The sequence below is a fragment of the Colobus angolensis genome, unplaced genomic scaffold, assembly GCF_000951035.1.
Source record: "Colobus angolensis palliatus isolate OR3802 unplaced genomic scaffold, Cang.pa_1.0 Scaffold57, whole genome shotgun sequence".
NCBI classification, from domain to species: domain Eukaryota; kingdom Metazoa; phylum Chordata; class Mammalia; order Primates; family Cercopithecidae; genus Colobus; species Colobus angolensis.
This window is the reverse complement of record NW_012119265.1, coordinates 4,029,154-4,043,201: the sequence shown is the minus strand read 5'-3', so window position 1 is coordinate 4,043,201 and position 14,048 is coordinate 4,029,154. Positions and strand designations below refer to the sequence as shown.

The window sequence follows — 14,048 nt, the reverse complement described above, 5'->3', positions numbered from 1 at the left end:
CAGATGAATATATTTTTATGATCGTAGAGAGACATCTTTCTTCCCAAGACTTAAAACTCTGGAAATTACTTATATTTGAGTACATAAAAGTTTCAAATTTCCCAAAAAGGTTTTTCCCCTTCACAAATCAAGTCAGAAGAAAAAATGGGGAAAATAAATCACCTCGTATAATAACAAAAGGTTATTTAATTTCCTTTATTACATAAAAAAGACTTACAAATCAGTAAAGGAGTCAACCCAGTGGAAAAAAGGTGGGGAAAATTAAAGGACAATTCATATAAAAATGGCTTGAACATATGAAAAATGCTTAACTTCTCTCACAATCAAATGCAAATTAAAAATAATCTTACCATCTTTCAAGTATAATATCAAATATTTTTACCCTTGTCAATGTTGGAAAGGAAGAAGGGGAAATGGCCCTTTGTTGGTGAGAGTGTCAATTAGTAAAAACACTTTTGGAGGTCTATTTAGCACTGTCTAACAAAATTTAAAATGAACCTACATGAGAGGGAGAAGGAATGTGACAGACTCAAACCTTGAAGCATGTAATGTGAGCAAGATTAATCCAAGACAATGTAGGCATCTACAAATTTGCTACCACTTCAAATCAATGTTCTGTAAGTAATTTGAATACTAACTGCATGAAGGTGAGAAGATACTGATTTTCTATTTAACTATCTCTTTCAACAAACAAAAAACCAACATAAGCCTTGATCCAGAATTTCATTTCTAGGATACAGATACACTATTCAAAACGTGTACAAGGATATTCACCGCTGCATTGTTTGTGCAGAAAAAAACAGCCCTAAATAATCTAGGTACCCATCAACTGGGATTGGTTATATAAATGATATATGCTGGGTATGGTGGCTCACACCTATAATCCCAGCACTTTGGGAGGCCGAGGCGGGCAGATCACCTGAGGTCAGGAGTTTGAGACCAGCCTGGCCAACATGCTGAAATCCCATCTCTACCAAAAAATACAAAAAGTAGCTGGGCATAGCGGTGCACACCTGTAGTCCCAGCTACTTTGGAGGCTGAGGCAGGAGAACTGCTTGAATCCAGGAGGCAGAGATTGCAGTGAACCGAGATCATGCCACTGTACTCCAGCCTGAGCAACACAGTGAGACTCTGTCTCAAAAATAAAAATAGAAGATGATGATATAATCATCCAGTATCATAAAACTATTAAAAGTTAGGGCAGAAATGTGCTTTATATGGAAAGATCTTGAAAACACTGTTAATTGTGAAGGAAGCAAAATACACAAGTTAGTATAGTTCAACAGAGTATTTTATAAACAAGTATACATACACACACACATTTTATGAATGGGTACTTACTCAAAAAATATGCCAATAATGAGACCTAGTATCTGGGTGGGAGGGAGATTCATTCTGTACTCTATTTTTTGGCAGCAGTTAAAAATTATTTTAAAGCATGCAAAGACAATAATTTACAAAATAATTAATTTTAAGTCACCATATTCACCTGTAACAGCTTTGTTTTGCTAGAAAGATCACTCTCCCTCTCTTTTAGCATGGCTTCTACCCTCTTCAATTCATTTTCCTTTTCTTTCAACCTAGAATTTTTTACAAAGATCTACATTTACTAAAGTACATAAAAAAGGAAAACCAGACTCCAATATCACCCCTAATAAAAAAGATGGCAGAAACAATACAAACCGGCTTTTTTTTCCCCCATATTATATCAACTTGGAAGTTTGTTTTAAAAGATATTTCTAGGATCATTTACTCAGTCATACTTAACATTTCTTAAGCAAATGTGGCTTTATCTAGGAAGAAACTCTAAAACGAAAACTAAGAACAAAACTATATTTTATCTAATCATTGCAAATATTACCACTTAAAAAGCAAGGAATTTTGCCCTAAGAATCTTAGCCATAATTTGTTGACCCTGGAATTTATGAAATATGTATATAACCTTTGTACTGAAGAGATGCTATGGATAATTTAATCTGTTTTTCCCTTACCCCATGCAGATGTAAATCTTTATCTAGCCCAAGTGAATGTCAATTGCCCTGGTCATCCTAAGCAATAGACCTATAGCATAACACCACCATCAAAATGATCTGTTTAACGGTTTCCTCGGGATAGGAAATCTTATCCATTTCAGTATTCCCCAATGCTAGAAAGAGTCTTAAGTATTCGTTGAGCTGAACACTTATTTTTACCACACCTTGATCTAGAATTTCAAGATGCTTATAAATCTATATGAAAAAAATGACAAAACAGCATTCATGAAGAGTGAGATATATAAAAAGGAAAAAACTTAAATATATATTGCTAAGTAAAAGAAGCCAATCCAAGGCTGAGCATGGTGGCTCACGCCTGTAATCCCAGCATTTTGGGAGGCCAAGGTGGGAGGATGACTCAAGTCCAGGATATCAAGACCAGCCTGGGCAACACAGGGACACCCTGTGTCTAAAAAATTAGCCAGGCATGGTGGCATGTGCCTGTAGTCCCAGCTACTCAAAAGGCTGAGGTGAGAGGATCACTTGAGCCCAGGATGTCCTGGCTGCAGTGAGCCATGATCACACCTCTGCATTCCATGTACTCCAGCCTGGGCCACAGAGAAAGACTCTGTCCCAAAAAAAGAGAAAAGAGCCAATCCAGGGAAGCCATATACTGTATGATTTCAACTATGATATTCTGGAAAAGGTAAAACTCTGAAGACAGTAAGGTCATTGGTTAGGGGGGTGCTGCAGAGGTATGGAGGAAGGGAGGGAGGGATGCACAGGTAAAACACAGGAGATTTTTAAGGCAGTAAAACTGTTTTGTATGATACTGTAATGATGGATACATGTCATTACACGTTGGTTAAAACCCACAGAGAGTGATCCTAATGGAAACTATGAACTTCAGTTAATAACAATGATAACAATATACTGCTACTGGCTCATCAGTTGTAATAAATGTACCATGCTAATGCAAGATGTTAACAGTAGGGAGAATTGGGAAGAGTATATGGAAACTGTATTTCTCTCCTTTTTTCCTATAAATATAAAAACTGCTCCACCACAAAAAAATAAAATCTATTAATTTAAAAAAGAAAATGGCAAAAAAAAAAATGTAAGGCAGAAATATACCTAAAATTACCTACTTTAATGGTCTACATATCCCTATGAACAGGCCAGAAATGCTGCCCTAAGCTTTCCAAGCAAATAAGAGATAAGCACCTTGACAGTTACACAATAGCCAAAAGACAATCATTGTACAAATCAGCAACCTTCCAAAAACAGAGTAATCTTCCTTGTTTTTAAAAAGATAATAACCTAATACATATACTCAATATCTTGACAGTTTAAAAGGGAACACTTCTTTAAAACAAGTATCAATAAAAAGTAATGGTATCACCAAGAAAAATTTGTTAAGAGCAATTTTAAAGGGGGCCAAAAAGATCAGGTCCAGATACCCTTTCTCACCACTGTAACCTGCTGTAGCTTAAGACAACAGACTCTCTAGAATAAAACATTTTTTAAGATTAATATCTACAAAAACTGATGCCTCTTATGCTGACTAGATTCAGTATTTTTCCTATTCAGCACAGGATGACAAGTTCCATTTTCCCTATAAATAAATTAAAATTATAGAAAGGTTTAAAATTCATTATCAAGATTATGGCTAAAATTATCTTCTGGATAATTCAGAGATGTTACTAACACTTTCAAATACTAATTTTCATTTGAAATAAGTTTAATCTCTATAATAATTGCATACTTCGTTTTAAAAAATAACTTAAAACCAGTCTATATTTGCGGAAAGAATAACTGAAAAAATGGGTTTGATGGATTTGGAAAGGATAAAGAATCCAGGTATCTGAAAGCATTTAAATAACCTTTATTTTACCCAACAGAGACTTAACCTATTTGCCTCTGGATTATAATTTCCACTTAACAATAAAGTTAATCATGTACAGGAAACTCATCATTATATTCGAACACACTCTGGAAAATAATGAGATGTTTGCTTCTCTTCAAAATGCTGTCTTAGAGCATACTTACACAATCTCAAGTTCTTCAAACTGTGACGCAGAAGAGACCTGAGAAACAGAATCACATTTTTAATGCTAACATTAAAAAAAATTTTAAAAAAAGGTGCTACGACATATATATAGAATCACCCACCAGTAAAAACAAAAACATAATTACGTGCAGTAAATTTAAGATTGGGCCATTTATAAAGGACAGAACGAGTTTTACTAAACAATTTTTAACACTTATTTCTTAAAAGATTAAAGACTAATACTTTAAACAGATAGTTAAGAATGAGATAAGAGTCTATTTGAAAAGACAGAGACAAGGAAATGCTTGTAGGCTCAGGTTGACAGATTAAGCAGTTAAGTATGATTTGCCAGAAATAAAAGTTAACTTATTTAAACAACAATAGAACCATGGTACAACATAATTTTTCTGGCAAAGAAACTCAAAACATATTAACATCTTGACTTTCTAATACCTTAAACAAAGACTTCTCATTCCTTATGTAACATGCTGGTAATTTGTTTATACTATACCTCTTTCAAGTTATGTTGTGCTACTTCCTGAACATGTGCTTTTAAAGATTCATTTTCTTCTTGAAGATCCTTAAAAAGAATAGGTGTAAATTAAATTGATAGTCAAGTATAAAAAGGCTATTTTTTATTGTTTTTAACTTCTCACCTGTAACCACTTCCCTGTATTGGCTAGGTCTTTCTCTTTCTCTTCTAAAAGAGCCTTCATGGTATTCATCTGTTCCTCTTTTCCTTTTAATCTGATAACAAATCAGAACTGTAAATGAAAATGTTACATGACCATAAAAAGCAAAAATCTTAAGACACTGAAAAAAGTATATTTTGGGTAGTATTCACAGTCCAGCCGATTAAAATAAACAAACTTCTCAAGTATAAAGGTATACAAGGCTGGGCGCGGTGGCTCAAGCCTGTAATCCCAATACTATAGAAGGCCGAGGCGGGCGGACCATGAGGTCAGGAGATCAAGACCATCCTGGCTAACACGGTGAAACCCTGTCTCTACCAAAAATACAAAAAAATTAGCCAGGCGTGGAGATGCATGCCTGTAGTACTAGCTACTCAGGAGGCTGAGGCAAGACAATCACTTGAACCCGGGAGGTGAAGCTTGCAGTGAGCCAAGATCGCACCACTGCACTCCAGCCTGGGCAACAGAGCAAGACTCTATCTCAAAAAAAAAAAGGTATATAAGATTTTGGAGACAATCAAATCAGGAAGTACAGGATGATTAAGGAAAACCATTCTATCACTGAATATCCAGATATGAGTAAGTTATTTTAGCTCTACCTCTACCCTGTATCACCTTGTTTAAGTCTATACAAACAAATTTGGAAAACTTACTATGATTGTTCTGGATGTGAAAGATACCAATTTCACATAGCTATTAAAACAGGCAAAGAGCAACATCTCAATTTGGAGTTATATTCAGATTATAAATCATGAAAAGACTTCTTACCTCCTTCCCACAAAATAACTTACAGGTTAAAGCCAAATTAGAAACTTAGGGCCCTTAGGAGTTTTGAGATAATTAGTATTTTTGTATTTTCTAAAACACCACTTGAAATCAAGAAGCTGTAATTTTCACTATACTTCTATTTAACTCATGAAAAAGAAATAGTAAAAGGAAATGAGATAAATGGTACTTACAAGTTCTGAAGCTCCTGAACTTGGGAAGTGATAGATAACTGAAATACAAAGGACAGAAAAATCTATTAATAATCCTTTCGATTTAACTTATTAAGCTTTATAAGTCTTTATAATGTGTACATTTCAAATTACAAAGAAACTAGCTAAATTTTTCATGACAAAATGAGAGGTGTTTTGAGTTTACCTCCTCTTGACTCCAATAACACAAAAATTAATAAACTAAAAATAAGGGGGAGGGACAAGGAAAATAGTTATGAATAATAAGTCTAATTAACGTGATGCTTTTTTTCTTTAGGCTAGTCAAGTGAAGCAGTGGGATGGAGAAGGAATAAAGAAATCTCTAACTGGTTGTGATCAATCAGTTGTAAATACCACTGCACTCAGATCAGCCATACTTCTACAGTTGTGAAAAATTAGAATATTAACTCTCCACACACCTCCCTACCATTATCAGAGCTCTTCTCCATCCCAGTTTTCAAGGCCAATTACTCAACAGTACTCTATGATGTCCTTTTTTAATTTTTTCTTAATCATACAGTCTGATAATACCTTTTATCCTCCACTCTCTTCTCACAGGCCCTTCAGATTCTTGGCTTAGATGTCAGTTCCTTGGGAGGAGACTTTCCTGAACTCTCAATCTATATTAGAAAAGTATGATCTTTTCATCCTACCTGTTTCGCTCAACACATTATCTCCAATCACTAGCTAGTGATCCACCAATCATGAGTACAGTGCTTTGACGAGAACTGCTTTGACAATAAATATTGCTGAATGAATCTATGAGATGAATGAATCATCTCTTCAATGAAATCTCACCATTTTTTCAAGGAAGCCTTATCAGATTAAAATCAGCAAAACTCATCAATTTCCAGTAATCACATCTACGTCTGAAATCCCAATGAAACTTGTACTTTGTTCTAAGGCAGAGGTCGAGCAATGTATATTCAAGTAACATTTTGGTCCATGCAGTTTTCTTTTAAAAGGGGTGGGGAGGATTTAAAAAATTGCCTAAGTGTTTCATGTTTCATTTTTAATTGGCAAACTAAAATGAAACATTAACACAAAAAATGTTCTAGAAAATAACCATTAATGGTTAAAATTTTTAAGATATGTAGATTAAAATATCAAGAACATTTTCTTAAATCAGGCAAAAAATAAAATTAAAGGCACATAACCCAATATACTTACAGCATACTACTAAAAGTTTTTCCTGAGTAACAAGAAAAAAAATCAAATAGCTCATAAATAACACATAACTAATAAATCTGTCATGCTATGGCTCTGGGATTTTTACCTGTTGAGCCTTTTCAAGCTGGACATTTCCTATTTCTTCTTTTAGAGCCTTTATTTCCTGTTTCAAATCCTTGACAATGACAAAACAGACAAGATTGGACAATGGAAACACAGAAATTGACATAAAATGCAAAGCACAGACAAACACATGAAATTAAATGATATTAACTAAAGTTGATAAACAAAAACATAAAACACAGTTCTCTGTCTCCCAATACCTGAACAGTTTTCTCCTTGTTAGCAACTTTGAGCAGTTCTGCCTCCAGAAGCTCTTCTACAGACTTGATCTTTCCATCTTTCTCGTGGATCCTTCAATAAAGAAATGCAGTATAATTTGATTAGAAATCACCAGACCCATCAAGATATAAAAAATAGCAGCAAATAACGAAATGGCTCTCCAAATCAACCCTTTCCCATTTTAAATAAAATAGCAACATGTCTTTGTAGAAGAGCCAGGGCTAACATAAAGCTCCTCCTAACAGACAGCTGAAGCCTATGCACACAAGAAGTCAGTTAAGTGCTTCAAAAGTACATCAAAAATATAAGATTTGTACCCTGAGGAACACAGGGGAAAATCAAGTTCCATTCAACTATACTGACTCCCATCCTCTGGAAATAGGTTTTGTTTTGTTTTGTGTTAATTATTACTATAATACTGAATTTGGGAAAGCACAGCTAAGTTCTCTTATTCCACTAAGAAACATTCTAGAGTGAAAGTTAAACATACATCAGCTGTCCCAATTGCACAATAAAACTAGATTTCTGAGCACACACACACAAAAAATGGACCAAAGAAGAAAAACCAGTTTATAATAATGTTATCACTTACACTTTCTTAAGTTCTTCAACTAAAGATGCAAAAGAAACCTGGAAATAGGAAAGTATCCTACTTAGTAACTTATTCAAAATAGAAATGGGTCAGAAATAGAAATGCACATTATCCTTAGATTTTCCACTACAATCAAAATCCAAACAGGAAAGCCCAGGCATTCTTTCGAGACTTTTTTAATGTCATAATAATGACAATAAATGGCATTTTGAAAATAGGTAGCTTTAAGGCCACTTATAAATATGTCAAAAGAAAAAAATCATTAGATAAATGTTAAAATTATTTAATCAATAATTCCAACCATAGAGAAAATACAACTAAGAAACTGTCTAATTTCAGGCAGCCTCTTTTACTAGAGTCTTACTTTATATTTGTATACTCAGAACCTTTTTATCACTCTAGTAAAAGGCAGTGGCACCCTATCTGGAGTATTCGTCACAGTACCTGGCATACAATCAGTATTATATAAATTGCAGTCTCTATTACTGATTATCATTCATAAATTAAAACTATAATTGACAAATTCCAACCTAGAGGAAGAGAAACAAACAACAGATTTGTTTTTATGCAACAGTTTGCCCCCTGTTTAAAAGGGAATGGGCTGGGCACAGTGCCTCATGCCTATAATCCCAACACTTTAGGAATCTAAAGTGGGAGGACCGCTTGAGGCCAGGAATTTGTGACCAGTCTGGACAACATGTCCAGACCCCATCTCTACAAAAAATAAAATAAAAGTTAGCTGAGCATCGTGGCATGAGCCTATAGTCCTAGTTACTTAGAAGACTGAGCGAGGAGTTACCACATGAGCCCAGGAGTTCGAAGTTATGGTGAGTTATGATTGTACCACTGCACTCCAGCCTGGGCAAAAGAGCAAGACCCCGTTTCTTTTAATTTAAAAAAACAAGCAAAAAAACAAACAAACAAAACACACAGAGACAAAGAACAGTTGTAAAAATGTACTACATTACCTGATCATTTTGCTTGGCTTTTAAGTCTTGAACTTCTTTTGTCAGAGATGAATTTTCTGTTCTTATTGCCTTTTTCAAAGACACATAAGCAAAACATGCTTTTATTTTCTGAAAAATATAGCTAGCTTCAAAATACATTCATTAGCTTCTCATTTCTTTAACTGCTTCTTTTCCACTCTGGAAGGCCCAAAACTCTCACTTTTTTCCATGTCTATAATTCTGTAACTTCAATAGCTACCCAAATGAATTTTTAATTCAATTACACCCACATATATTTCTACTTATATCTGAACAACCTCAAAAATACATAGTATACCACTTGTTAGTTAAGTTACTCCTCTCCCTAAATTCAAATACATCTTTTAACTTACTTCTTCCAGCAACCTTTTCCCAATCAAGTTAGTTAAAGCTAACGACAACCATAAAATAGAATGGCAATCTCTTCTCTGGCCTCCAATACCATTTCATGAATTAAGTCTGCTAGTTATCATTTGGTTATAATTTGGACAAGGGTGCAAGTGGGAAAACTGACAAACTATAACAATAGTATCTACCTCATTAAGGCAGTCAATGTTACAATTATGCATTACTAACTTCTAAAAAAATCTTTAATAAAAAAGCATTATATAAATTTATAAAATGTGAGAGCTACTATTAAGTTTAAGATCTATGGGGAAAACCTTACACAAATTACAGTGAAATCCTTTTATGTCACTGAATAAACACAAGGAAAACAAAACTACAAAATGCTTTACATTCAGCTCCTCTTCTTTAGTTGCCACCTGAATAAGTCCAGTTTCAAGTAATTCTTCTACAGTCTTTAACTTCTCATCTTTTTCTTGAATGCTGAAATTATAAGTTTATAACACATGTATTAACTATTTTTCAAGGTTAATGGTATTATTTCTTCTCTTTTTTTGAGACGGAGTTTCGCTTTTGCTGCCCAGGCTGGAGTACAATGGCGCGATTTCGGCTCACTGCAATCTCTGCCTCCCAGGTTCAAGCGATTCTCCTGCCTCAGCCTCCCAAGAAGCTGGGATTACAGGCATGCGCCACCATGCCTGGCTAATTTTGTATATTTGGTAAAGACGGGGTTTGCCATGTTGGCCAGGTTGGTTTTGAACCCCTGACTTCAGGTGATCCACCCGCCTCAGCCTCCCAAAGTGCTGGGATTACAGGTGTGAGCCACTGCGCCCAGCCAGTTAATGGTATTATTTCTAATCATTTTAAGTGGATCAACCTTTGTCCATCATTTCTTATAAACTTAATTCTAGAAAGGTTCCTAGGGATGGTTGATCATGGTCTCAGGATATGTCCTCTTTACAAGTAAAATGTACCCAAGTAATTCATGCTTACATGCTAGCCTCAACAAGTAAAATTACTGCCACACATGAAACCCACAAACAGTAATGTAATCCCAAATCAACAGTATACCACATTTTCTTCCATTACAAAGTTTAAAAAGAATTTTAAAAATATGATTAATGTAGTTAATTTGGTAGAAGTAACTCATCAAAATATAAAAAGAAAACTAAACTCTTACCATTTTTCCATTTGTTCCACAACATCTTTATTAGGCTAAAATAAAAATCACCAAAAAGTTTAACTTTACCAAATTTGCATAAAAAAAAAACCAGGTAAGAAATATAATTTTGTGAAAACTGTTTAGGGTTATTAAATAGATACAAAATTTAGAACAATAACTTGATAATTATTGAAGACTTGATAATTAAAGAATTCAGAAAACAAAACAAAGAGATACATTTACACAAGAGACACAGAAAAAGTAGTAGTATAAAATGGGCTGGCAAAATGAATTAGTATCTTATGAAGAAAATCTTAATCACTAGAAAAGATAACCTTAAGATAACTTGCCTCACTTCCTTTACATTAATTCAATTCTTCAAATACAAAGAATCCAGACTCTAAGATCTTGCAAATCCAAAAAAAAGAGAAAGAAAAGAGAAAGAGAGAAAAGAAAGAAAACAGAAAAACAAAGAAAGAAAAGGAAAAGAATGGAAAAGAAAGAAAAGAAAAAGAGAAAGGCAGGCAAACAGGGGCTCTTTTAATTGATTTGATTTTTTTTTTCTATACTAAGGTGTAACATTTACACAGACAAGTGCACAAATCCTGTTTACAGCTCAGTGAATTTTGTTAGATAGATACTATGTAACTACCAACCAGATCAAGATATAAAATGTTTTAAAACTGATTGTAAACTGCAAAAGCAACAGGAATACATTCTTCATAAAGCATTAGAACATGACATGTAAGGTGAGTCCCCTCTCAAACTTCTCCTGGCATTCCCCGGTACACACAGAAGTCCCCAATGTTAAAATTTATCTTATATCCAAAGTGGGATTTCTCCCTCAGTATTCCCGTATCTTCAGACAGCCAAGCAGCCTGACCAATAAGATTTACCGTCTTTCTCCTAGAACATTCTCTTCTGTGCGCCCCTTTCCCAATCTTGCTAGTTTCTTTTTTTCCCAATCTTTTTTTTGTTTTTCCCAATCTTATTACAATCATTTTTCACAAATAGTATTAATTTTTCCATTGCACTATCCAAGTCCTAAAATTCCACTCTGTACATACTTATGAAATTAAACCCTTCTCTTTAATGCCTAAGTTTAGGCCCTCAGCTTACTCATCTCAAATATCATAATACCCTAATTCTTCTCCTTGCTTCTAGTTCGTAAGAATTGTTTTGTAGAAGGCACAGGAAAAAAGTTCCCAATGGGAAAAATAATCCAAACATCAGAAGGGAAATAGTTGTTGTCAAAAGTACATTAAATCAGGTTCATACTATGAAAAACAAATCATACATTAAGCCTTTAAATCATTCATGAAGATGGTTTTCGTCCATATTTATTTTCAATGAATGCCATCTCAGAAAAAGATATACCACTATTAAGTCTAAGTTACCTGCACCTTAACCATTTACTGTACTGTACCTTTAGTCAGTCCTACCTACCAGAGTCTTCTTTCTAAAATGTTAGGCTAAATGCTCATTTATCCTTCCAACACCCTTTAGTGGCTTACCCACATGCTACATCAGGTTCATGGTCCTCACACAGCATACAAAGCTCTTCATAAGGTCTTAGCAAATCTTTCTCTACTCCTTACATCCTTCCTGTATTTTGTACTTCTGCAATATAGCAACACTCTGAATATGCCAATCTGGCCACACTGTCATGTCTTTGAACGTTGTATTCCCTCAGCCTGGATTGCCTCTTAGCTCTTTGGCAAATTCATGCTCATTTTTCAAAATCAGGTTTAGTTGTTCCCTGTGTTACCTCCCCACCTCCTTCAAATATTAATAGAATGCATTATCTCTTCCTCTAAACCTGTATATGGAGTTCCAAAATTTCATTCACCATAATTTTCTGTTTAACACATCTATCTCCATATTAGGAAGGCAGGAATCAAGTCTCATTCATCTCTGTAGGCTCAGCATGTAGATAAGTACCTAGTATATACTCAACTAGTAAATAAGTATTTGATGAACTGAATTTTAATGAAGTTACAGTTTAGAAATTCTTGGTCTTCAGCTCATCAAATACTCTGTTGCATAAAACTGACCCAGCTTAGTTTGCATCTCCTCCAACATTTTTACCTCACTTCATACTTTATTGGTTTAATCCAATCCCACTGTTTCCACCCTAGATGATTTCCAAAACTATACCATATACAATAAATTCTTCTGCAATACAATTTAACAAGGCAGCAGAGCAAAAAGAAGAAACTTCCTATAGTTTTTACTTAATAATCTTGACCACTGAATCTTAAAAATCTACTGGAGTAAGAATAAATAAGTCATGCTGCTCCTTCACTAAAACTCAGGAAGTGCTCTCGCTCATTAAAAAAAAAAAAGTCTTATTCTGAGTTAATGAAATATTAGTAAATGATTTATTTGCATTATCTGACCATCTGCAGGCCTAAATCCAAATGCAGCCTTCTCTCCTTTAGGGTATCAACAGGTTACCTTACTTGGTACCTGCTGTCTTTCTGCTTCCCACACCTGAAGAAACAACAACTTGGCACCATTATTGGTTTCTGCTTTCATAAGCTCAATCTTTTCCTCCAGAATAAAAATCCATGGGGTAAAAGGACTGAAATTTTTACATAACTAAACTGTTCAATCTCTCAACTGTCACTTGGAATTCTGACTGAGGGATAGAAAGGGGTTAAAGAAAAGTGGAAATGACATAAATTAAGATTATACCCATCTTTTCTCTTCTTTCACTAGCAACAATGAAAACGACTAGAGGAAAAGCCACAAAGATGATTCTTTGCCAAAATGAAAGAAGTTACAACTATAACGAAAACCTCAGTCATATGCTTTCTAGACTATTAATAAAAAGCTTTCAGAGTCAGAACAACTCTTAAGAATTACCCGGCAGCAGATCTTAAATTAGTATCACAAAATAAGTTTCCCCCTTATCAAATAATTCTTTTAAATAAATCAAAAAATGTGGCTACAAAATTTTATCCTGTGAATTGTTAATTATTCTTCCTATCAAAAGCACATCTCATACTAAAAGTTGTCACTTTAACAGAACATCTAAAAGTACGCAGAAATCTTATAATAAAAGGCTGACTTAATAAGATAGCAATAATATTAACTTTCATGAATGATTGGGAATTTTACATAAGGTTATCACAATGGCATTTCTCAAGGTATTACATGACTTTAAAGGAAAAGAAAAATTTAAGGCTGGTGGTTTTACTTTTATCTAATGATGGAAAATACCATTTTTAGTAAAGAACAAAAGTTTTCTGTTTAAATAAGAGTCACCAGCAACTGGATACTACTAGAATACAAGAATTCTAGGACAGATTCAGAAGTTTCTAAGCATCTGTTTTACTTCCATGAAGTTAATTTTAGAAAGGTTAAAACTTCACACACTGATATCAGCATTTCAAAAATCTCTGGTAACTAATACACAGAAACTATATACTCTGCTGTTTCAAGTAAGAACACACACACAAAAATCTATTATATCTAATCCAAGTCACCAATGTTGTATCTCACCACTGCTATTTAACAGTAAAAATTTAAAATGTTGCCAACTAAACAGTAACCAGAGACTACAAGATACATTCATATTTCAGAGATGGGGGGGGCGGAGAAATCTTATAATTGATATCATATCTTTTGTAAGCTATACCAGAAAAGGAAATAAGACAAGAATAAGCCTTAGCTGGGCACAGTGGCTCACATCTGTAATCCCAGCACTTTGGGAGGCCAAGGCAGGCAGATCACTTAAGGCCAGGAGTTCAAGAC

At 34.3% G+C, this 14,048-nt stretch overlaps 1 protein-coding gene across 1 annotated transcript in view; it reads right to left on the bottom strand.

The window, feature by feature from the left end:
* Positions 1–14,048, bottom strand: part of KTN1 (kinectin 1 (kinesin receptor)) — a 103,700-nt gene that overhangs the window by 26,805 nt on the left and 62,847 nt on the right. Inside the window, exons 20-30 of the mRNA XM_011961860.1 lie at positions 10,308–10,342; positions 9,520–9,610; positions 8,765–8,833; positions 7,797–7,834; positions 7,186–7,276; positions 6,969–7,037; positions 5,675–5,712; positions 4,680–4,770; positions 4,535–4,603; positions 4,023–4,060; positions 1,490–1,580 (exon numbers count right to left, since the gene is read on the bottom strand). Of these exons, the coding sequence (XP_011817250.1) occupies positions 1,490–1,580; positions 4,023–4,060; positions 4,535–4,603; positions 4,680–4,770; positions 5,675–5,712; positions 6,969–7,037; positions 7,186–7,276; positions 7,797–7,834; positions 8,765–8,833; positions 9,520–9,610; positions 10,308–10,342 (720 nt within the window). The remainder of the gene's footprint in view (positions 1–1,489; positions 1,581–4,022; positions 4,061–4,534; positions 4,604–4,679; positions 4,771–5,674; positions 5,713–6,968; positions 7,038–7,185; positions 7,277–7,796; positions 7,835–8,764; positions 8,834–9,519; positions 9,611–10,307; positions 10,343–14,048) is intronic.